This window comes from Dunckerocampus dactyliophorus, chromosome 21 (assembly GCF_027744805.1).
Source record: "Dunckerocampus dactyliophorus isolate RoL2022-P2 chromosome 21, RoL_Ddac_1.1, whole genome shotgun sequence".
Taxonomy (NCBI): domain Eukaryota; kingdom Metazoa; phylum Chordata; class Actinopteri; order Syngnathiformes; family Syngnathidae; genus Dunckerocampus; species Dunckerocampus dactyliophorus.
Genome location: NC_072839.1, coordinates 3,129,374 through 3,154,345, shown reverse-complemented (window position 1 = coordinate 3,154,345; position 24,972 = coordinate 3,129,374). Strand labels below are relative to the sequence as shown.

The window sequence follows — 24,972 nt, the reverse complement described above, 5'->3', positions numbered from 1 at the left end:
CAGGTGATCTCCTCATTTTATGTGCAGTGGGGAGGCAACTCAATGTCCTTCATGGGGAAAGGCGTGACCAAGAATGCCCTCATATGCTTGCTTCACTTGTCGCATGAGATGATGGCTGAGAGCAAGGAGAAGGTAAGCAGTGGTGGTGCACAGGGAGAGAAAGCAATATAGAGTCAATATTGAAGGTCTCATATTATATTATTTCTCAACAATTTAAACAAGTCCCAGAGTTCCCGGCATAAAAACGTGATATCGGCCAACATTGGTATTGTTTTTTTTTTCCCTACAATAAAAGCCGATACGGCACTTTTAGCACAAAGCTCACAAGTTTGCAACACTGCTGAACTTGCTGCATCATTAAGTTAATACTGTGCTGCTCACAAGTCTGTGAGAATATGGTAAGTCTATATTTACACAATGCACTTACCACTTATCGCGGGGGAGGGGGGTTACCATTTCACACACTAGTCTTACTCACTGTGTAATAGCAACAATAATATGGAAGTGTAGAAAAACGCATTTCCGTGATGGAGTTCAGAGTGTGCACAGCACAATTTTGCTTTTTTTTTTTTTTTTTTTAAGGTTTAGTATGGCACTAGCCACTACAAATGCAACAAGGACTTTTACTGTATGTACATGCATCTTACCGCTTACTTCTTTTATCCTGAATTTGGATAATAAAGATGAAAAATGCAGTTTTGCATGCTGCTAGAGATACTAGCGCTGATTGCTTCCACTTTGATGTCAGCTGACTGATGTCATGGAACGTTTGTGACTTGGGTTACAGTATCGTTTGATTCCTAGTGATATCGACTCGAGACCACTTTGTCAACACAGATACATACAGTATATTGACCCTTGTCAGGGTCACTTAGTGGAATTTCTTGCCTTATTAATGGGGTCGGGACCATGGGTTTGTATTGTGTGTGTCCCAACTTTTGGCCTGTACGGTAAATAAATCAATAAATGGGTCAGAGGTATCATGTCCACGAGGAGGGAAAAAAACCCACAATGACAAAAGCCACCTAAGCACCTTTTCTCTTAAAAATGGAGCAAACAAGTGAGGGGAGATGATTTGAGTGAGTGTTTCTCACGTTTGCTTCTCATTAACAGCCTGCCGGGACGCATAGCTTATTAGTGATATAAAATCATTAAACATTTTACATAATAGAGGAACTTTATGCATAAGTTTCATTTCACTTCATACTCAATGATTGCATTTTGGAAAACGTGCTTAAGATGATTTCGTTCATCATATTGATTGAATAGTTGGCATAGTTTTCTTTAAATTCTTCTCTCCCTCACCAAACTAGATTTTGATTATGGCGATACATCGGTTTTTGTTAATACTTCCAAAAAGGTCAAGCAATTTTTCTCATAGTAAATAATGGAAATCCAATAAATCCGTTCCAGACACCGCAAACTATTTAAAAATAAAAATATTGTGCCAAGAATAATCAGTTTTACATGCAGAAAACCATTTGAAATACATATAAATGACGAATAAATCAGGCTTTTTCGTACATTCTGGCGTGATGGAATTCAATGGTCTTTCTTGCCTTCTTTATCAAATTGCTGACACTCGCAACCTTCTTTGGCCTCTTAACGGGTTGTTTAGCAGGTATACTCGATAAAGAATCCACGGATGGTGTTTTAGCAATGCATAGGTTGCTATGTTTGGGCACTCCCATTTTGCGGAACAGTACAGGGCAAACGGGCTAGTTTGTTATGTACAATATTGTGCGAAAACTGAAGTTTTGTGTCGAAATGCAAATATAATAAACAGTGAAGTTTGACTGTTTGGCTTGGCGTACGTTTGCACTCTTGACATTTTTGTTAAATATGATCATTCTAGCATTATTAAAACAGCAAATCCAATGCTGTTTAAGACTTCTACACGATGCTGTTAAATTTATAAATATTTAAGCTGTAATGTGGGAGAAAAGCTTTAAACTGATCTTGCAAGTGCTTGAATTTGACCTTGTTCAAGCTGCATGAGCAACGTAAGCTCTCTTATTGATATTCAGCAGGGAACAAGACTGCACATTATTAAAACATTTACACAAGGCAACCAAATGTTTCTCTTTTGTCTGGACAAGGACATCATTTCCATGTGGTCTTTGGGGAACGAGGGCAACTCAGAGGAAACAAACGCCTCTCAGCTGGGCTTGGCCTGGCTTATCCCGATGTGGGTGGACAGGGATCAAGAGGTACGTACGGGCGTCCCGTGTTTCTCATTTTTAAACATAAATACATAGAAAGATAAATATCATTAGTATTTAGTGCTCATTTTTCCTGGCATAAAGTCTTTCTGATGATTTCTAGACACTCTGCTTTTGGGGAACTAAATGAAAGCCCGTGAGAGCTCGTCACACCAGTTCTCTCTCTGTCTCCAAAAATAGCTCCCCACGCAACCTCGTGGCATCATTACTTTGGGTGGCCACATTGAATATGGTTTGTAGTTCTTCCTGATTAGTTTGTTGTCCCACCCAGGTGAGGTTTGCCAGTTTGGGTTTAGGCGCCGCTCTGTCCTCGGTGGCGAGCGGGTGCCAGGCTCTGTGCACCAGCTGCCAGAACATCAGCGGAGGCCTGTGGGGCACCTTGCTCAACATCCTGCTCGATCAGCACGAGAGCAGCATGGTCCGAAGAGAGGTGCGCTGCTCTAACTCTTCTAATTATAACCCAACTATGTCAGTAATTTGTAACATTACATGACTCCCAAATGGGGGTCTGAAAATGAGTAGAAATTTCAATTCCCTCAAAAACTGTTGTGTTAACGCATCATAACATATCATCAATCCCCAGATACATTGCAATTTGCAATATAGGTAATATATTGGTAATAATTATAATAGCTCATTTTCCAGCGAGGGCCACATACAGAAAAATGAAAGCATGCAACTTTGCCACTTTGATATTTTGTAAAGCAACACATATAGCAAAAAAAAACAAACATGTCAGCTTTGTGATACAGGTGAAAATGGGTATTATTAGTAAGAACCTTGGTCTTCTTCCCATTTTTGCTGTTTTTTTTTTTTTTTTTTACAAATATGTAAACTTTATTCTTAAATAATCTTCATAAATTTTCTTCTTGTAATATTATGACTTTATTTATTATTTTGACTTAATTCCCATAATATTATAACCCTTTTCCCATCCTAATTTTATGACCCAATTTTATTTTTAATAGTATGACTTAAAGTTTTAAAATATTTTTTAATATTTGGAGCTCTATGCTACTAAAATGACAGCATTTTTTTCTCATAATATTACAGGTTTATTCTAGTAAAATTGAGACTTTTTTTCTCTTAATATATTGGCATTATTCTCATAAAATTACAGCTGTTTATTCCATTTCTTCTGCCGTTGTTTTTTTTTTTTTTAATTATTACTATTTCAGCTTTCTTTTTGTAAATTCTCTTCTTGGAATATTATGACTTTCTTCCCATAATAGGTTTTTATTCCCATAATCTTATAACGTTTTCCCCAACCTAATTTTCCAAACATTACATTATTTTGTTTTGTTTGTGTCTTTTATTACAACTTAAAAAAAACATCTTTTTTAATATTTCAACTTTAAGCTACCGAAATGACGTTAGTTGACTTTATTCATGTAATATGTCTTGTTAAATTCTACTTTTAGAATGTGCCGTGGGTCAATAAATAAACAGCCTCGGGCCACAAATGGCCCCTGGCCTTTGATCACCTCTTCATGAGCTGAGTTATAATTCCAGCCATGTGTCAACATCATTACGACATTTTTGACTGTCTTCCCAAGTTTCTTTTCTTGCTTTAATAATCCCAATATTTCACATGTAGCACATTCTGTCCTTTGATTGGGTTTGATATGTTAAGTGAGGCTTAACAAAGAAATAACAAGAAATTGTGACATAAAATCTATTTTGTGATAATATGTATCATAATGATAATGATAATGATATTTCCCTGCAAATCATTAAGTATTTTGAATATACGTGGCAAAAAAGTGGTGTATTCGCTGATAAAAGCAGACAGAGGGCGCTGTTGCTGATCCATTCATACATGCTAAAATCTGCTCGCCCACTCTTTCCCCCTCTTCTGTGTGTATTTGTGTGTCCAGGCTGCGTTTATCCTGCAGAACCTGCTGGTGATGCCCATGCCTGCCAATGCAGAGGAGGCCAAGGACTCCCACTGGCAGGTCAGCTGCTCTGCCAGCTAGTTAAAAAGATTTTATGGACCATGAACTGTTTTCTCTCTTGGTGCCTCTAATTTTTTTGTTTTACCCCCTTTCCTTTTTTTTTCTCTGCTTAAACCTTTTATTACTAGCTTCCATTCCCACTCTTGTTGAGCCCCGCAGGGTTCAGAGCTTGGGGATATGCTTCAAATTGAAGCTCTACTGGGTTCTCAGGCCCCCCAGCACTCCCAGTAAAATTAGAGTTTCTGAATAAATATTCCCCTTAGAGGGGGTGTTTATCTGGGGTAGAAAAAGGAATCAAAAGAAAAATGTTTCTTACATGTTATACATTGTTTGAATAGAAAATAAAAATGCACTGTTCCATCTCTCTGCCAGCACCCTTGCGTCCATGACGAGGTGTCTGGCATGTCGTTGGTGGGCCTTCCTGCTCTGCAGGCTCTGCTTTACCACTGTCAGTATTTCCAGCACATGGCCGTGTCTGCCTCCACTTGTTACAGCGGCAGATACGCCTTTCACCTCCAGAGACCTGGCGCCGGTGACGCTTGTCAACTTGGGCCTCGTGAGAATACTTCTGTTGGTAGGTTTCACTTACATGTGAGTCTACGTATTTCTTTGACATTCTAATGGTGGGGGAAACATTTTTATATACTGTACAGTAATCCCTCATTTACGGTTAATTGCTTCCAGACTCAACTGTGATAAGTACATTTCTGCAAAGTAGTATTCCTTATTTCAAAAAATATATAACATTTGTTTAAATAAAATTTTTAGAAAAACGTGTGAAGCTGTGAAATTTGAAGCACAAAGTGGCTAAAACTCTATTCTGAACCCCCGACGTCGCTTCCTGTCCCCACTCAGCTCCCCTAGCACCAGAACACATTTACAGCAACACACACGAGCACGAGTCTTATTTATGTTTTATATGTCTTATTTTCTTTGATTATGTCTGCTATATTGGGTAATATGAGTGTAAAGGTGCCTATAGGGGTGTTATTTCATGTCTAGACGGCTCTAATAATGTTAGAAACTGAAATGTGAAGAGTTTACTCGCTTTTGTGGGATACTGTTCACTACTGAATGAAGCGCTTAAACACAAAACCTGTCAAATATGTCACTTTTCATATTTTTTACATGCTTTAAGGTAAACATGCATGTGCACTGTTTATGTCCAGTTTCAGATAATTCTCTGCAGTTTTGGAGAAGCGCCGCCGCCACAGCAGCTGCTGCCGCACCAACTGCCAACTCCAGCCGACCGTCCAGCTCCTTGTCCACGTCAAGCACTGTGGTTAGCTTGGTCTTCCACATGGGTCCCCAAACAAAATAAGCATCTTGAACTAAAATCCGTGTTGTTTATGGCAGATAAGAGGTTCGGCGTCTCAGACGTCCAGGGCTGCTTCCCCTATGAGCTTCACAGAAGATGCTCCTGCTAACAGGCTAACAGCACAAGGTTACCAACATCCATGGAATTGAAGAAAGAAAATAATAGATCCAGTATGTACTCAAGTCTTTTATGAGCTGTGCGTTGATGTCTCTTAGGCCAGAGCGACACGGACACCATTGGCTCCGTTGCCACGCACGACTCCCAACAAGGCCAGCCCTCGTCCACGCAGCCCGTTGTCATGGTTACCCCTGACCTCCTGGTGGCCCACTGCGGACTGCTGATGAACCTGCTCTCCATCCTGCCAGATTTCACCCTGACTGCCATCCGACAGAATCAGCTTCTGCCAGCACTGGCGAGGTACCCTAAGAAAGCACATGATGAGTTCAATGCAGGAATGGTTCATATAGTTAAATTAAAATGTCATGTTTCTTGTTCCTGCAGCTTAGTGGCAGTTGGGCCCGTTGAGAAATGTCTCCGTGAACTGAAGGCACCCAACATCCTTCCTGGAGAGAGAGAAGACATCAAAAGTCAGGTGAGACAGTGGCAGAATTTAGTAGATTCCTCCTAATATCGCACATTTAACTCTTAACTTTTTTTTTTTTTTTTTTTTTTTTTTTTTTTTTTACCTTCTCGTGCTCGCCTAGCTCGCCACACTTCTTCATTTCCAGTCCAGCTTCTTTAAGTTGCTGCAGTCGTGTGTCTCGCTCAGCCCAGACCTGATTGGCCAGTTGGACTTCCTGAAACAATTCTTGTCCACCCTGGTGGCCTTGCTCACACTGGACAACACACGATTAGGTGTGATCATTATATCTTTATATTATACCCATCCGATGCTCGTCTTCGACTTGATGATCACTTGCTTTCTCTCCCCAGATGCATGTACACACGATGCTATCTTTGCGTGCTGGGTGGACGTGTTTACGCTCCTGGCTACTTTGGTGAGTAGGGACAGCTCTGCAGTGTACCCATCTGTCTCTGCTGCGCTAGGGAGACGCTGGCGGACGTTCACAGGTATTGTTTTCATACCATCATGTGGTTAAATGTTACAGAAGTAGCAACGTAATGGAATCATACGTCATTATCTGACATGGTGCTTATTGTCACTGTCAATTTGAGAGCCTTACGTTGATTTGGTTGTTGGTGTTTAACTTCCTGTCCATAGTAAACCTGAATTTTCACGATACATATGGGGGAATATTCGAATTCAGCTTGGATGAGAATCCAAGCATTCACGGGAATTCTGTGTTCTCCTATATTATGTGCGAAACTGTCAGATTTTTGGAAAAGCCATTTTGAAATAACAGAAAATCCCGTTAACCGGAAATAAAATTAATCCAAAAACTTCAAAAATAATACAATTTTTAAAATAACATATTGACCCAAATATATGAATACCAAAATGAAAACCCCAATTTTTTTTCCCTAGAAAAAAGTTTGAAAAAGGCAGGTCTTGTAGATGGTGTCTAGAGCTTTATAAATGCAAACCAACAGGTGGCGCCAAACAACTCCTTCTAAGCAAGGCTTTTCTTCTTGCCACTCTCACACACACACACACAAATAAATATTGAACAGTAATACTATTTTTTTTTCAGATGTGTGTGAGTGTATATATATATATATATATATATGTGTGTGTGTGTGTGTGTGTGTGTGTATGTATATATATATATGAAATCCTTATATTTGTATTTTACTTGAGCCATTTTTATGCTGGAAAATGCATAATTTAGGCAGAAAATATGTAAAATTAGCTTAAATATGCATATGTTTTGACTAATAATGGACCGTATTCAGCCATGAAACAGCACTTGGCAACAATAGGCTTGGTGTCTAGACACGTTCCTGACACAGATCCCAGTATATCCTCCCTCCCATGTTTGCCTCACAACTGTGCCTGTTGTATTTGTGTCCTTAAACCACCCCCACACTCCTGATAACAGGGATTTCTAACGAATCCAGTTTAAAAAAATGAACCTTTTCTGTGTATTCATGGCAACATTTGTGAATGGTAGTTTGTTTAACTTATCCATCGGAACGCAAAACCTCAGTAGGATGGAAGTACTGTAATTCACCACTGGGTTTGTCATTTGTCTACTGTGTCATTTATTAAAAACCACCCTCCTTGTTCTCTTGTGTGCAGAAACACTTTCATTGTGTGTGCATGAAAAGTCAGTGGATCCTCTTCTGCACAAAGTAGCTTTGCACTTCCTTGCCATGATTTTCGCCGAGGAGACAAAAAGGCGGGAGGGAGAGGTCACAACCTTCAACTCGGACGTGCTGAGTGGTCCATCAGGAAGCCAGCTTTGTGAACTGTTGATGCAGGTGATGCACAAGGTCACTTAATGTAGCATTGAAAACAACACCTGTCATCTTACTTACGTTCTATTTTTATTTTAATATTAGAGTTTTGAAAGGAGAAGTCTTCAGGACCCGCTAAAAAAGTTGACAGCCAGAGCTCTGATGACTCTCCTCGCCAGCAGCTCTTCTGCACAGAACCACGCTGCTGAAGGTAGCATGTCTTGACCTGTACCATGCTGTGTACATATACTACCTTACAGTGTGGCTTTTTGTATGTGTGCACTCCAGCTGGTCTAATTGACAGCTGCGTGGAGCAAATGAAGCAGGTTCACACTCAGCTGCAGCTGGAGTCTGTGCGACCTGGCAAGCCTTCCCACTGCAAAAAGGTGAGGAAAATGTGACTTTTCAGCTCTATTTTTATTGTATGGAGCGACTATATTTAGGGAAGGCTTTGCAAGTGTGTGTGTGTGTGTTTGCTAGAGCAAAGATTTTGATTGTTTGTTTTTTGTTTTAGGCCTCAAAAAGTTAACAAAATCCATTAATCAATTAAAATTCATTAAATACTAACGAATTAAAAACTAATACATGATAATATAAATTTATTAATTACATAAATAAATAACAAAAAAAATTATTAATGACAAAATGAGCAAAGTAAGAATTTTGCACATTGCACTTGATGTAAAAATGACCTTCAGCGAGTTAAATTTAACTAAAACATTTATCGCACAGTATTATGGGTCACTTTTAACCCTTTTATAAGGCACTAATTACAGGATTATCGTCATTCATTAGAAAATGTCTCTATTTTTGATTGATTTTGAATAGATTTTTAATAATATACAAGAGTAATACACTTATACTGTATTGACACAAATATAAGTCGACTCTGAATATATGACATCCCTTTTTTTTCATGTGTTTGGGAATTTTGGGGCAATATGTTATTTTTATAAATGCATTTCTTAGCTGCTTGATTGATCACCAACTCCTATTATGACTCCTGTTTTTGGCTAACTTACCCAACCTTTTTTCATGTAGGCTATTGTGTGTGAGGGACAGGAAGAAAAGCTCTGGCTTGCATAGGTAGAAGTCATTTGGCGCCACTCGTTTGTTTGCATGTATGAATCGGTAGATCCTAAATATAAGAGAGAGAATAATATACACTTATTTTCAGGACGATATAGTCATAAGTGATTCCAATTTCTTCATTCTAACTTGCTGGGAGAAACTAAATACTTCTACTGCCTTCTAGTGCTGCATCCATTTAATTAGCAAACATGCTGTGTGTGTGTGTGTGTGTGTGTGTGTGTGTGTGTGTGTGTGTGTGCGCGCGCGCCCCGCACGAGTGCTTCATTTAACTTTGTCTTGTTTTTCCGTATCATCAGGAAGAGAGCCACTTAAAGGAACTTAAGCTGACCGTGGAGATCCTGCGAAGTGCTTTCTACCGCAACCGCGAATGCAAAGTGAGCCTCCGCGTCTGTTTGCCTTTTAATTCCCAGCTGCTAATTGGTGTCAAATGAGTCCTCCGATTACTAACGCACCGGAGTGCTTGTCAATGAGGCGCGCCCACCTTACCCCCACCAAGTTAATAGCGGTGGTGGTTACTTTGGACTAAATAGCGGTTCTCATGGAATGTGGTGCCTTAGTTGTCTTCTTCGGGGAGCTATGATTTATCTGTGGAGGCAAAAGTACACCTGGCATTAATAGTTTCCACTTTTCTGGGAAGACATACATTATATGTGCAAGTTCTGTTCCTACAACGTCGATTTTGGAGTCAACCAAGAACTTGTCTCGTTCTCAATTACTTCTCCACATTTGGTGATCCCGACGTGATATGAACACGCAACATGAGATGTGATTCAGAACGAGACAGGAGGATAAGTGGAATCGACCGTTTACTCTCTACTGAGCAAAGCAACAACAACTTAGCAACAGCTCAGTTGTTACAACAAGCACATGACCCGGAAACCCTCCCCCCAAGGCACCACCCCTTGGTTGAATGGCTTACCAATATTGCGGATCACCGCAGTACATAAATGAACACCTAGGTTTCTTACACTGTACAGGTGTGCAAAGTTTCTGATGCAGCTATTGCTACTACACCTATACATTCAGTTTAATAGCTCAGAGCTATTCAGTCAGAGAAGGCCTTCTTGATACACACACTCACACACTCGCATAGCACAATCAGAATTGTGCCACACTTACATATGGCTGATGGCAAAATACTGGAAGAGGCCGACACACAAAAGGTGCATTCTCACTCACTTTCACACAAACGTAACTTTCACTTTCTAGAGGGGCGTGGCAGCTGCTTTATATGCTCTGTAACCAAATGTATTGCTCTTATTTTGTAATAATTTGTACAATTTGAAAACCTTTTAAATTGGGAGATCATTGACACTTTTCCAATTGCAATGCTGCCCCAAGAAAAGCTAAGGAAAAGAACGAGCTTTTCCAAGTGAATGTATTAATCCTTTGTGTGTTTGTGTAGTTGGTGGCCAGAGATGCGCGCTTCACGCTGGTGATTCACACCCTTTGGCCCTGGCTCCTATTGGACGACCCTGTGATGGAGGCGGTGCTGGAGCTCCTCTGCGTCTACACGGCCGACTGCCCCGCAGGTTTTTATGTGCTTCAGTTGTGTTCTGAATGTCTTCTGTGCCTCGCCATGCTTGTCCAATGCGCCCATTGTCCAGCATGGTGAGCGCTGGGCATTGTGTTACTGTGCGAATCCACAATGGCGACAGTGTGACGAGCGACGGGGCCATCTTAGTTGCATGTGCAGCAGCAGTTTTCACACCAGTAGGAGAGGATTTCTTTTTTTTTTTTTTTTTTTTTTGGAGCCTCTCTGTTTTGCTTCAGTAATTAGTATTCTAGTTTAATTGGAAGTCACAATGCCGAGAGGCTTGTACGAAAAAGGAGTTTTTGAGGAGAAAAGGCAAGATTCACAGGGAGGAAACTGGGAAATGTTACTTTGATAAATAGCTCGCGGTTCCTTTGATGTGTTTGCGAGGGCTGAACTCGTGCGATGGAAATCGCTTTTGTCTATGAGGGGAAGGAAGTTTTATTTGCAAGACTCGTGAGCCCCTTTTTCTGGCGGTGTGTTTTTTCTCTGTATTTCTATTTGATTGGCACTGCTTCCTCAGCGGAGGCTGGCACTGTAGACCCCCCCCAAGGATGGAGCTATGAGGCAGCAGAAAGCAGTGAAGTCAGGCGCTACCGTTTCCCTAAAGGTTAACTGAACAGGCACATTGTGTTGCGGCTGCGTGCAGTTAGGCTTAATGTTACACCATCCGCCCTCCGGCTACCGTTTTGTCTCCAGAGACGAACGTGAACGTTTCATCTCAAGTCTTTCATCTAAGGCTTTGTTTAAGTCACACTGAGCATACTTTGACATGTATTGTTTTTAGGTAAAGACACAAAGAAATGAAGAAGATAAGAATCCATGCCTAATGCGGTGCACAATACACACACAATCACATTTGCACAACATCTACATATGACTGATGAAAAAGGGAGACACAATACATGCATTGTTCTCACTCACACAAGCTTCATTTTCACTTCTACACAAACTTAACTTTCACTTTTTAGAAGCTACATAGACTCATCTCATTCTGGGCTCTTTGTTGATCTTCATCACAATACAGTTTGAAAAGCTTTTAAAGTGTGTGATCATTTGCAACTTCTTCAATACAGTAGCAGCGTGCTTCAAAGAACCAGGAAGAAAGGCTAAAGAAAAGAAATAGCCTTTCCAGTGACAAATAATGAATCTGGGGGGGGGGCAGGCTAACATTCGCATACATGTTGACTGCACAAGAATGACCACCAGCAATCAGCTACCTTGCCGTACACTCAGCTTCAGTTAAGTCGATAATCTGCTCAGAAAAGTTGTTTTTTTTGGTGTTACCTTTCCAAATGGACCTTTTTATTACAAAAATGGCTTTATTCCCATAATATTTTGACTTTATACCCATAATAATATCACTTTTTCCCCAAACAAATTTTCCAAAAGTTTCAACTTTATTTTGTTTTGTTTTGTTTCTCATAATATTACAACTTTAAAAAAATGATTTCTTTAATATTTAAAGTCTGTGCTGCTAAAATTACATTGTTTTTTCTCATAATATTTTTCACTCAATATTTTTACTTTATTCTCATAAAATGTCAGCTGTTTTTTTTTCATTTCTGCTGTTGATTTATTTTTATTTTATTTTTTCTTTCTTCTTGTAAGTTTTCTTCTCATAATTATGTTTTTAATGACATTATAATTTGTCTTTATCCTTCTAACATTATTTTTTTCAATTATTTACAGTATATATAATTTATATGCAGGTATATATTTTTTTCTGCAACCTGAATTTTCAAAAATTACAAATGTATTTGTTGTTTTGTTTGTTTTTCATAGTATGTCGACTTTTTAAACAAAGTGTCTTTTTTGTCTTTTTATTTCAAATTTATGCTACGAAAATGATTTTTCATCATATATTACATTATACCCGTAAAATTCTGACTTTTGCTCCTTAATTACAATCTTTTTCTCTATTCTTGTAAAATTACTGTCGATTTTTTTCATTTTTGCTGTTGTTTTCTTTAGTTTTCCTATTAAATTTATACTTTTAAAAAATTCTGCGGGCCAATAATAAAACAGCCACGGGCTGCAAATGGCCCCCGAGCCGCACTACGCACACCCCTGTAAGACCTTTTTATGTTTTTCATGGAGTTCTGTCAGAATCTTTAACTATCACTCCCATACAAGTTCAGTCAATATCTTGTCTTAGTGCAGTCATGTCCCGCTTGTTCTTTATTTATGACTCACTTCCAGACGGCGTGCAGCCATGCGGAGGTGTTTTGGTGTGACGGGCAGACAGCCGTGCAGCCTGACGGCACCGTTTTTTTTTATATCATTCAGCATTTCTGGTGCTTTTAGCTAGCGTTAAGATAAATAGAGAAATGCAGCTGGAAGAAAAGAGCACTTCCCTGAGATGGAGTGCGCTACTTGGCTGCAACCAGCAGAGGTGCTGTTGACTCACTTACGCCACTCCTCCGGGCTGTGTTATTCTGCTCCAAACAACACTGGTTTGGCAACAGGAGTTCAGAACATCCAGAGAGAGTCTTCTATCCCGTTAAGAGTCATTTGAATTTTTTGACTAGAAACATTGGTGAAAAGGAAATGTGGTTTTAAATTCCGGTCAGTACAGTAGTTCTAATCCTGACTGTTCTGTTTTTTCCGCTGTCCCAGCATGCAGTTCTGTTTGCGGTGGCGGGCCGGGTGTCGCCCCAGGACCAAAAGGTACCTCGAGCGGCTCGCTGGTGCACTCCGTCATGAGGTTGGCCTCGGTGGTCGCCACTGACAGCGGCCCCATCCAGAAGCTTTCCTTCTCCCTGTTGGCTAACTTGGTCATGTCCCGGGACTGCAGGGGCGTCTTGCAGAAGGTACCAAAAAATTCACTCCATCCCGTAGTACGTATGTTATTGGTGCTATCCTAGTCCTTGATTTCCGCTGCCAGAACAACTTCCTCCAAGCCTTCACGTCAGTGCCGGTGCCCAAGGTGGGCGGTGCCAAGGTAGCGGTCGTAAGTGGCGGCCCGGGCAGCCTCATGGGTCTGTGGCTCCGCCTTCTGGTCAGTCTGTCGTTTTCAGAGGACGGCCAGCAGAGTATCCTCAGGACCATCGGAGCTCTGGAGGTGCTGGCTGTTCTGGCGCCGCATCGACGCCACGCCCTCCTCGTCCTGCACAACCTCTGCTTCTGCCCCACCAACAAGTCTCACATCATCGCCAACGGTACGAAGACCAAAATTTGGCTGGGTTTTTTGTGCTTAATGAAACATTGATGCTATGGTAATGAATGCATATTAACTTAGACTTAGACTTTATTGATCCACAAGGGAAGTTGCTTGGTTACAGTTGCTCAATTGCAGAAGAAAAAGACTAACACTCTTAAATAAAATAAAATACAATGCAATATGAATAAAATATAATAAAGTAAAGTTACTAGTAAATACTAGTAAATGTTCATGTGCATGTGGTGTCCATTCTTATTTTAAAACAATTAATAAATAAAATCAAATAAAAAAAAATAACTTTAATATCGTTGCATATGTTGACCTACATTAGATTGGTTTGAGCATATTTGGTGAACAAAGGGTTAAGAATATCAAAACAGCCCCCAGTACAGTCCAGCAGCACCTCGGTTTTTGTCATGACTCTGTTCCAAAAGGTCAGACGAAATCCGAAACATATGAAAACCGAAGCATTGTTTCCAATAGAAAATAATATGAATCCGATTAATCTGGTCCACGCACCCAAATGCTAATGGCTGTGAAAACATGGGGTGTCTAAAGCTTGGCCCATCATCAATTTAAAAAATAAGTAAAAGATGAATTCATAAGAAAAATAAAAATGTGCTTTTTGTTTTAAAAAATATATTTAACTTTAATATCTGACAATAGGAAATAATATAAATGCAGTTAATCTCTTCCAAACACCCAAAATATGAACAAAAAATGAATTTTATCGCAAATGTAATTTTACATGGAGAAAATGTGAAATAATAATAAATAATGAAGACATGGCGCTTTTTTTTTTTATTGATGATGACTTCGTGTTTATCACCCTCTTTGTCAAATTGCTGGCACTCGCAACTTTCTTTGGCCCCATGGTGGGTTATTTAGAAGTCGAACTCAATAAAAAATGATGGCCTGTCCCTAATTTGGTGTTTTGTAAGCTCATTAATTAGAAAAAAACTGAAGGTCTCACATGACCTAAGCCTCCAAGCTCCTGTTAAGGCATTGCAAAAAGGGATATATGATATATATTTGGATATTTCCACTGTGCCGTATGTACGTGTATGTTGTTATTCATGTATTTTGTCAATTCTTTCAGACAAAGCCCTGACAGTCTTGTTCTGCTGTCTGGAAAATAAGGAGATGGAGATGCGCTGCATGGGAGCATCTGCACTTTGGGCGTTGCTCCATAACAATCAGCGGGTACACACACACACACGCACACGCGCACACACACACCGGATGGGGTTTATCTCCAAGCGCAAATAAAAGCAGGAGGTGCATCTCCCTCTCTCTCCTGTAAGCCAAAACAAATCTTTGAGAAAGCTTTATTATGCCGCTGACCAGCGTCTTTTATCTCGGTATTCTCAAGTCCTCATTATAAAAACTCTCCTGGTCTTAACTTTCTTATTTTGCCCTCCAAGGCCAAGACATCCTTGAAGTGTCCTTCTGTTCGACTGCGCATCGAAGAAGCGCACCGTATGTCTAAGAATGGTAGGTTACTTTCATGCAAACCTGCAAGTGAATTTGAGCACACATGCATCTCTTTTTTTCTATATTTCATTTGTACGCCACAGATGCTGAGAACAAGCAGGATCCCATCTGCTCCTACTTGTTGAAGTGCCTTGAAAGCCTCTCCCAGCTGCTAAACACATGATTGTCATTTTATAGATTTATATGCGCCTTGTAGCAATTATTTGCAAAGTATTTTCTTATTAAATTCAAATTATTTGTTTTGCCACTGCAAAAATGAAATGTCAGAAGGAGGGTTTATTACAAGGTCATTTTGGTCAATTTGAAGGCATCACTTCATGCCTGTTACGTTAATGTTAATGTTAATGCAGATGAATCCCATTTTAGCATGTGCTTGTTTTTTTAAGTCACAGGGCCACAAAAAAGGTGAGGAACCTAACTTGCATTGAAATAGCCTTAAACCCATTTTTAGCAGTGGTTTTTGGCTATTTTCAATGTTTTCACAGCACATTCGGTGTTTATTTAGCTTGAGAGGATGACACGAAGATGCAGATTTGGGTTTACAGCTGTGGGTTTCCTGAACAGATGTGGGTAGGGCACAGAAAAGGTTGACTCGGGCTTTGGGTGTGACCTCAACTTGCCCTTTAAACCTCCTTTTAGACAAGGTTTGGAGAGTGTGACTTTGTGATGCCGTGTTTTGGGACGGGGTCTTGCAAATCTTGACTCTATTTGCAGAAATGACCTTAAGACTCATTTTTAGTGAGGTGATGCAGGTGGATTTTCGAAGGCTTGTTAGGACCATACTGAAAATAAAATAAAAATACAATCAAATAAAATCAAAACATAAAAGTTAATATGTGAGTAAATTATAATTACAAAAATATAATTAATAATACAAAATATCATTAAGTAAAGTTGTATAAATACAATTTTAAAAAGTAGTATTTTTCCCCCCAAAAATAAAAATCTCCAAAAATGACAATTTTCTTTATATTTTTCTTTCTTTTCAGTGTGATCCTTATACTTCCTTGTAAAATGTGGACAAAACCCATTCCCTTACTCTAGCCGGCCTGCAAAAAACGCATACAGTCCTTCCTAGCTGGTACAGTACAGTAAGTGTGTGTGGTTGTCATGGCAATAGCAGAGCTACAACAAGCACAATATCAGTGATTTTGAAGCCCTTAGGTAATGTTAGTTAGTACATGCAACAATCACAAAAGGTAGGATGAATTTTATGACGCCAAACTTCGAGTACAGTGTTCCCTCGTTTATCGCGGGGGATAGGTTCCCAGAATATCCCGCAATAAGTGCAATCCACGAAGTAGCCAAGTTTATTTGTTTACAGTTATTACAGTTATTACAGTATATATGTTTTAAGGCTTTAGAACCTCTCACTATACACTTTTCTCAGTCAGGCATTAACATTTTCTCACATTTCAAACACCCTCAAAGTTCAAATTTTGTTTGAAAAAAAAAATTGCACTTTAAAAAAATTGCACTTTAAAAAAAAACGCGAAAGGTGAACCGCGATGTCGTGAGGGAACACTACACGTTTTCAGCCACAGCTTGTTTTTTGATTGGTCTTCAACATATTCCAAGTGTCCAAGTGGCTCCTTCAGCCTTCATTGTTTTTGAATGCGGCCCCCTGTGGAAAAAGTTTGGACACCCCTGACTTTGGAGTGGCAAGCTGGACTCTCATGCGTGCACCTTGGTACGTAACTTTTTCATTTTTGCAACAACTTGCAGCACATCTTTTGTCTAATGTGGTTGGTTTTGCATGCGTCCAGCCTGCCGCGTTGTGCCATAAGCCCTTCTTCCTGCCTCTGTTGATAAAGTGTGTGTGTGTGTTTGGGCAGTGAGCTAACAGCGAGCTAGCATGAAGTGCGTGCTCTGTCTCGGCGACCCGAGAGCGAGCAGGAAGTTGCAGCTCGCAGTGCCGCTCCACTCTGGTCTGATCAATGCAGCTTTCATTCTCCTTCGCCGGGCCAAGATGGACGTGGTACAAAAGGAGCGCTGGTACTTCATGGCACTCATCCTGCTCCTTTTCCTTCAAGGTACGCTGCAAATGTGTTGCTTTATTTTCTGGCTGACATTATGTTTGATCTCATCTCATCTGCTCTTCCATACATTTCACGTAGTTGAAGTAAAGGCTGACTCTCTTTTGACGCTTGGACAGTTTGGGAACATCCCTCTAACCTTGTGTTAATGACCTAAGATGTAGATCCTACTTTAAGGGACAGAAACTGACCCCTAAACTACAGTAGAACCTCCAAAGTCAACCACAGTCTAACCTGTGACGCAGTCATAATGAACAACAACTTAGTTCATTTTTGTTGTTGTGTTTCGAGGCTCAGTGTCCCCATCAGCCTGCGTTCATCAACGTGCGTTAAATTGTAAAGAATTACGTTGGTTTTTTTCCACGGTAACTTAAATAGAAAGTGGTGTGACGTCGCTATCAGCAGGGGAATAAAAGAGTCCAGCAGAGGGCGCCGTCTCAAGTCAATTCACTCAACATCTTCCAGCAGGAAGATGCTTTGAGAAGAAGTGATGTCGTGAAACTGCACGTTTTGGACGTACAAGGCTGGACGAAGAACGCCTGCAATGTTTGGTTTTTAGTGCGTACCACTCAATTTAAAATGCTACTTTACCCAATTTTAAATCAAAGTTGTATTTTTGTATTTATTTCATCTATACGTTTTTTTAAAAAATAATTATTTTATTTTGATTTTCATTTGTCAAAAATAAATAACAATTAAAAAAAATTAAAAAACAATAATATGAATTAAAAATGGAAATTTGAATTTTTTTATTGGTGCGTGTCAAAAATAAACAATAACAAGGAAATTGTTTTTGAAAATTTCAAATATGAATTAAAAATGTGAAGTTACATGATTATTTTTTATTGTCAAATGACAGTAAATATAAAAACGACAAAAATAATATTATTTAAAATAAAAACAACTAATAATATGTATAAAAAATGGGATGATTATCATTACTGTCGTTTGTCAAAAATAAACTACAATAAAAAATAAATATTTGAGAAAATTGCAAATCCTAGGAATTCAAAATGGGAAATTACATGATTATTTTTATTGCTTGTCACAAACGACAATAAAAATGAACATTTTTTTTTAACTGTGCATAATATGTGGGAATTAGATGATTTTATTGTCGTTTGTCACTAAAAAACAAGAATAAGATCATTTTCAAAAATGAGTAATATGAAAGGAAATACAAATGGGAATTCGATTTTTTTTTAAATAATTATTATTTTATTTTATTCTTATTTTGTTGTTATTTTCGACAAATGCCAATAAAAATAATATTGTAATTCCCATTCTTAATTCATATAATTTATATATATTTTTTAAATACGTATATATAGTTTTAAAACATATTTTATTTTTATTGCAGTTTGTTTTTGACAAGTTGCATGTTTGCTTCTATGGTTATCATCACACTGGTAGCCAGCAATGGCACACAGAGAAAACGGCAGTGGAGTTTAGTCCCACAAATGTATTGAAATGTTTCACATGACGATGGTTTGAACCCCGATTAAAGGGGCGTGTCCGGGCGGCGTCCACAACAAGGAGACGGTCACCGTCCACCTCCAGGAAGGCATGCTCCTCGACTGCTTGTGCCCCTGGGATGGAAACCTCACCATGGTGTCTTGGACCAAAGACCCGGACTCCAACTCCATCGCTGTTTTCCACCCCGAGTACGGCGTGGCCACCACGTACCATTACCGCAACCGCATCGAGTTCTTGAGGACCACGCCGATGGACGGAAGCATCACCTTGAGGAACGTCACCCACCAGGATATCGGGGTTTATCGCTGCTCCGTTCAGACCTTCCCACAGGGCACCTGGGCCACGATCATTCAGGTGGAGGACTTAGGTAACACCTTACAACTTCAACTCCTCTCGTTGTCGAGTTGGCTTTTCTTTGACAAGCAACTTCCTGTCCCCCGTAGATGAACCCCCCGAAGAAGACGACAACAACTCGGAGCTGACGGATGCAGACGCTCATCTGACAGCGGAGCCTGGCAACAACCTGACGGTGGAGTGCAGCCACGGGCACAACGGCACCGTTTTACAGGCGGTGGTGGAGCACATGGCGCCGGGCCACCCGTGGGTTGTCGTCGGCATATGTAAGCGGGTGGAGGGCGGCACGCTGAGCGAGGACTACAGCGAGCGCGGTCAGATCGCCTGCGAGGACAGCCTGGCCGTCAGCCTGCACTTGATGGCCGTGGCGCAAGAGGACGGCGGCTTGTACCGCTGCAGCTTCAGCACCGACGCCGGCCTGAGGACCAGCACCGTCATGGTCACAGTGCCCCCTACAGGTAAGAGACAATGAACGCAATCTCTTTTTATTACAATGTTTTCCATTTTGCTTCTTCATGCACTCCACATCATTATTCCAATACAAAATGAGGTAATTATGTCCAACACATTTGATTTGCTGTTTCTCCTCACCAGGAGGTTTCAGCCTGTCGGTGTACATGACGTTTGTTTACTTGGGGACGGCAATCGCTGGACTCGTTTTACTGAGCGTCCTCCTCATCATCCTGCTGAGGCGCAGGTACGCGTCTCGACTGAGTGTCGACTGTTGGCTCGAATGATGGTCTTGTTGCTAAACATCGGCCCTGCTGATGACATCCAGGATGTCCAATGCAGGCTCTGAAGTTCACACCGCTTCACGTTTCTAGACTTACTTTTGGAGTTACGCTCACAATTCAAGGTCATTTCAAAGTCATGTCAAGACAATTTCCACTTTATTTAGAAAATGATTGATTCTTATATTTTACTTGTGTTTTTATTTTAGTGTACTTTTTTTCTTGCTAAGCAGCTAAATATGTCATTTATTATGTGCATTTTTAAAAGGTTTTGTTTTATTTTTGTCTTGCCAAAACATTTCTAGACATACTTTAATTTGCAGTGGCATCTCAATAAAAATGGCACAATTAAGGGTTCAGTTAAATAAAATCTATTTTCAACTTACTTTTTCTAATTAATTTGTATCAATTATTTTACTTTATTTTACTTTTATCTTGCTAAATAGTTATGTAATTGATTATGTTTTTTTTATTATTATTTTTGTCTTGCCAAAACATTTGTAGATATACTTGACTTTAAAAGTTTACATTTAATGAAATATTAAATAAAAAATACATTTTCAACTTTTTGGATGTACATGTTTTTTGTTTTACTTCTGTTGCTTTATTTGATGTAATTTTACTTTTTTCTTGCTAAATAGCTGTCATTAATTTTATGTATTTTTTAAAAGTGTTGTTTTATTTTTGTTTAGACATACTTGACTTTGCAACGACGCCTGAATAAAAATAGTAAAATTAAAGGTTAAATGAAATTGAACCAGCTTTGTATGTCGATGTACATACGACGTTTATAAATATATTTTTATTACTTCATTTTACTTTTTTCTTGCTCAAAAATCGTGCTCCCTTTTTTTGACATACTTGTACAATGCCTGAATCAAGATGGCAAAGGTGAAATAAAATGTGCTGTATTTGTTTAAATATACATTAATTTATATTTATTTTATTATTTTTCATTGTGTTATTTTCTTCCATTTTAAATCAAAATACTTTCATGTGTATTTCATTTGTGTATATTTATATTTTAAAAGAATTAGTTCATGTTCTTATTTATTTATGAATGCATTATCTATTGATTTATTTTGATAAAAGGACAAAAAAAGGAATAATCAAATTCCCATTTGTATTAATATTTTTTGTTTTAAATTGGACATAATGTTTACAATATCAAAAGGAAAATGGCAGTGGTCAAATGGTAATAAAAAATCGTTTTTTTCTTCTACTTTTAACACCACAGGAAGAAGAGCAGGACAGAAGAGGCGAGGGACAAGCTCCACCCATCCCACACGCAGGTAAGGCATCACGGCTCTGTATGAACTATTACACCCCCTTGCCCGTAACCCACACGATGTCACTCTGCAAGGACGACAATCATAACACACCTTTTTGGGTTGTTTGTGTGTCTTTTTTTATTTGAATGTCTTTGAAATGAAGGTGCGCGCGTCTCCAGAGAGATGGCGGCGATGGTGGGCGAGAGAGCTCACGTGCACACAAGTCTACTGAGACAACAAGGAGACAACAGTGATGGACTTGGCAGCCATCTTTGTAGTTCTTTCCCCCTCTTTTTCTCTCTGTCTCTCATTTATTCAGAGGAAACACTTTTCTGGGAGGTCATGTGTTGCCTGAACGAAATAAAAGTGAGTGAGACGATGTCGTGGTGGAACATTCAAGTTTATTACCTCCATCATCAGAAAAAAACAACACATATTTACATCGAGTGAAGCCTCTACACTGCAACATCATAAAAGTGCTATCACACAACAGAAATGCTGATTCAAACAAGAAATAAAGTCGTACACGTTGGGAGACAATGAAGTGCTTGCACATTTCCATCAAGTCCGACACAAACAAAATAACATTCAGATATTGGCTTTTTGGAGTCAAATGTGGATGTCAGCAGGCGTGTTCCAGGCGGGACAGTACACAAGAATACATTAAAAAGAAAAGGTCGCAGTGGATCGGAAGGCACTTTTTACTGGAATGAGTTTGGAAAAAAAAACAACAAAAAAAACCCCATCATCAATGTAAACTGGGACCAACACTTCATTTCTTTTATTTTTATTTGCATGATTATTTTTGAGCAATTATGTTGTACTGTTAATTCTTTTAATAATTATTTTTTTAGGCTGCTTTTTGAAGATTTTTGTGTTGTTTTTTTTTGTGCAGAAATGTCAGCACCAAAATCATTATTAAATAGCTCATTATTTGCCAAAAATAAAACTATTTTACAAAAACGTTCACAAAAACCAACCAATAACATGTATTTGTTATTGGTGTGTTTTTGCAAATAATATTTTCATAATGTCATTAATAATCATTCGTTTTTCGATGCATTTCCTGTATTTCTGGTAAAGCCTGACCATTAATGCTCATTAATATTTCTAATGAACGTTTGCTCTTGTTGCCAAACACATTCACAACATTAGGAACAGCGCACGGTTTTGCTCCACTACAACCACAATCATAAGCTTATTTTTCAAATGAATACCTCAGCCAGTGTCAAGTCAGAATTTAAAATGACTATAATGAGCCAATGACAGCTTTTTCATGTAAACAAAATGTGTTCTAAAGGCTGGCTTGAACATAAGAACACGTAAAAACGACATTTCTTCAAACACTTGTTTTAAGACACTACTTCTGCTGTCACACGCATATTAAAAAAGAAAACGTGGACACGATGACGAATAAACTTGATAAATGACGTCATATAATACACGTGACTATACACAGGTCTACATTCTCTCTACAGTAGTGCTCAAAAGTGTCCAAAGTCCCAAATGTCATTGAAGTGGCCTCAGGCTGCAAGTGGCCGCTCGGCCACTAGAGGGCGACGGCGCCTCTTGATGGCGCCTTCTTCCTTCTTCCTCCTCCTCCTCCTCCTCCTCCTCCTCCTCCTCTTTCTCCTGCTCTTCCTGCTCGGGCTGACGGGACAGGAAGCTGGGGAAGGTCTGCGCTCTTGGGATGAACGTCATCTCCATGCTGCTTCCTGGGAGAATGAAGGAAAAAAAAGAATGTCTGCTCATTATGGGATGGTGTTGCCTAGCGACCGGGGCAAGGATAATGATGGATATGTACGGAATTCCACTTTGAAATGATCCAGATGACCTTATGATGATTATTTCTTTATGAATGGTTTCTAAGTATGAGGGGAAAAAGAAGAGCTTTTTATCAGGAAGTGTGGCTCCTGACAAAACTGTGAATGTAAAATCATGATTTTATTTTGTATTATTTAGCAAGCAGAGCATTTCAACGAATATGAAATAAATTAAACAGATGAAAAATAGCCTTTTGGCTAATAGCAATGCTATTCAATGTACACTGTCCCTGTCCCAAATAAACCAATACAAATAAATATTGACCTGCAGAATAAATCAAGAATATATATATATATTTTTTAGAAGAAATGCGGTACAAAAATGTGAAACTAGAATTTTGAATGATTTTTACTATTTTGCAAGGATTGAAAGGTTTTTTTTTCATTTTTATTTAGCAAGAAGACCATTTTTTTAATCATTAAATGTATAATAAATCCAAGATGTTTTTTTGCTTTTTCAATATTTAGGATTTTTTTGCGTTGCTGTTTGAATTCTATTGAATTACAGTACAACGTGTGTGCAACGTATCTGTGAAAGTGAACACCAGGGGGCGCTGCGTCTACAAGACAGCTTCAGCAAACACAAGGTGGCGTCACACGAATAAGAGTGGAGTGATCGGTGAAAGATGGCTGAATCCAAGACGTAGAAAACAGCTGAAGAGTTGTGATGACAAGCACGAGACGTTCATGAGAAAGAAAATGAATATACTGTATATATTTTACGTTTGAAATAAAGAAAGCTGTAGAAAGAGATAATCCTCAACTGTCAGTCTCCTCAGCACTTCCTTTACCAAGTGAAGGCAGCAAGAAGATGCTAGCTTAACAACATTGAGTGATGTGCGCAGGGCGGCTAACTTGCGCGTCTGCTAACTTGGAAGCAAGCACGGTGACACAAGCAAGAGCCACATGAAGGTACCGTTTATTTTTGATATCACTAATTATGTCTAAACGTGGAAAACCTGATCAGTGCAATCAATTTCATTCCATATTATTGGACATCAGCTGATAACCATTTTCTATCATTGATTATGTGTGTTTTTACACCTATTTACAACCAAAACAGTAAGGAAATAAATAGAAACTATGATTTGATAAATAATTCATCAAGCCGCCAGCCTCTGAGACCTGCTTCCTCTTTATCGAATCTCCTCCTATCACTCCCGGATGATCAAACTAAAAGCTCCATTACAATGCTGCACACACGTGGGGAAAAAAAGCTCCCTCAACAATAAAAGAAATAGGACAGACAAACAGGATACAGTCCAGCTCAGTATTTTTAGGGGGTATTTCATGTTTTAGTGTCCAGCTCAGTGGCAAACGTACTGTATGCCATGCTTCAGCTTCAGCTTCAGCTTCAGCCCTCAACTAAAACAGTGCCGTTCCTCGTTGCCCTTAGCAGGTGAGTTGAGGCTGAGAAATAAACAAGCGACGCCTTAATTAGTCCTCCAGGCCTGCAGCGTATTTAAAAGCGATCGGCAAATCGGCTGTGCTGATTGGATATTCATCGCGTGTGCAGCCGCGTGTGACAAAGCAGCTGCTGTTGTCCAAAACAAGCGGTGGGACGGCGGTGGTGATCATGAACACGACCTGCTAGCTGTTAGCTGCTAGCTGCTAGCACAAGCCAAATGTATTGGAAATGACAGCAAGAAAAACAGTGTTTTGTCGCTGGCCAAGGTCACGTCGTGCCGTCATTGCCTCGACGTGCTCACAGAGCGCCCCATCACGTTGTTCTCCTGCTGGTGTACTCTGCACAGCCACCAGGGGGCATGTTTGCACGCAATCTCCAAGGCATTGCTATGATGTGCAGTGATGTGATCTGCATGATAATCATTCATGTTTCTCCTTTTTAAACAAGAAGTTCATATTTTAATTGAAATCGCCAATCCCAGATAAAGATGTGAATCTAGGATTTGTTTTTTTCATAAAGATTTTTGGGGGGGGGGTAAGGTATTTCTTAAACTACATTTAATAAAGATGTGGATCAAGCATTTTCTTTAAAAAATAAAATAAAATAAAATAAGGATCTGATAAAGATGTAGCAATAGGAATTATTGGTTATTTTTTAAATTATTGCTTTTTTGTAACAAGTACATTCATTACATATTTATATATTATTATGAATATATTTATATATTATTACAAATG

General features: G+C 39.2%; 3 protein-coding genes across 12 annotated transcripts in view; 2 read left to right on the top strand and 1 right to left on the bottom strand.

Moving 5' to 3' along the window:
* rttn (rotatin) overlaps positions 1–16,557 on the top strand; it is a 77,775-nt gene extending 61,218 nt beyond the window's left edge. For 9 of the 10 annotated variants that reach the window (XM_054765824.1, XM_054765822.1, XM_054765823.1 and 6 more), the window contains 21 exons: positions 4–132; positions 2,100–2,210; positions 2,494–2,652; positions 4,100–4,177; positions 4,550–4,751; positions 5,347–5,459; positions 5,534–5,621; positions 5,711–5,912; positions 5,997–6,087; positions 6,200–6,350; positions 6,429–6,566; positions 7,696–7,877; positions 7,959–8,064; positions 8,142–8,239; positions 9,242–9,319; positions 10,351–10,477; positions 13,099–13,292; positions 13,367–13,640; positions 14,742–14,845; positions 15,067–15,136; positions 15,220–16,551. In XM_054765824.1, the coding sequence (XP_054621799.1) occupies positions 4–132; positions 2,100–2,210; positions 2,494–2,652; positions 4,100–4,177; positions 4,550–4,751; positions 5,347–5,459; positions 5,534–5,621; positions 5,711–5,912; positions 5,997–6,087; positions 6,200–6,350; positions 6,429–6,566; positions 7,696–7,877; positions 7,959–8,064; positions 8,142–8,239; positions 9,242–9,319; positions 10,351–10,477; positions 13,099–13,292; positions 13,367–13,640; positions 14,742–14,845; positions 15,067–15,136; positions 15,220–15,299 (2,775 nt within the window). In that variant the 3' untranslated portion in view covers positions 15,300–16,551. Of the gene's footprint in view, positions 1–3; positions 133–2,099; positions 2,211–2,493; positions 2,653–4,099; positions 4,178–4,549; positions 4,752–5,346; positions 5,460–5,533; positions 5,622–5,710; positions 5,913–5,996; positions 6,088–6,199; positions 6,351–6,428; positions 6,567–7,695; positions 7,878–7,958; positions 8,065–8,141; positions 8,240–9,241; positions 9,320–10,350; positions 10,478–13,098; positions 13,293–13,366; positions 13,641–14,741; positions 14,846–15,066; positions 15,137–15,219 lie in introns of all 10 variants that reach the window. The other variant, XM_054765827.1, reaches the window with a different exon arrangement.
* A 204-nt stretch (positions 16,558–16,761) lies between these two features.
* Positions 16,762–21,383, top strand: cd226 (CD226 molecule). The gene is made up of 7 exons (XM_054765833.1): positions 16,762–16,826; positions 16,972–17,169; positions 18,680–19,015; positions 19,092–19,460; positions 19,597–19,699; positions 20,971–21,025; positions 21,168–21,383. The coding sequence occupies exons 2-7, from the start codon at positions 16,992–16,994 to the stop codon at positions 21,234–21,236; spliced, it is 1,110 nt and encodes a 369-aa protein (XP_054621808.1). The 5' UTR covers positions 16,762–16,826; positions 16,972–16,991; the 3' UTR covers positions 21,237–21,383.
* Positions 21,337–24,972, bottom strand: part of dok6 (docking protein 6) — a 57,894-nt gene continuing 54,258 nt past the window's right edge. Inside the window, exon 8 of the mRNA XM_054765835.1 lies at positions 21,337–22,719. Within this exon, the coding sequence (XP_054621810.1) occupies positions 22,514–22,719 (206 nt within the window). The 3' untranslated portion in view covers positions 21,337–22,513. The remainder of the gene's footprint in view (positions 22,720–24,972) is intronic.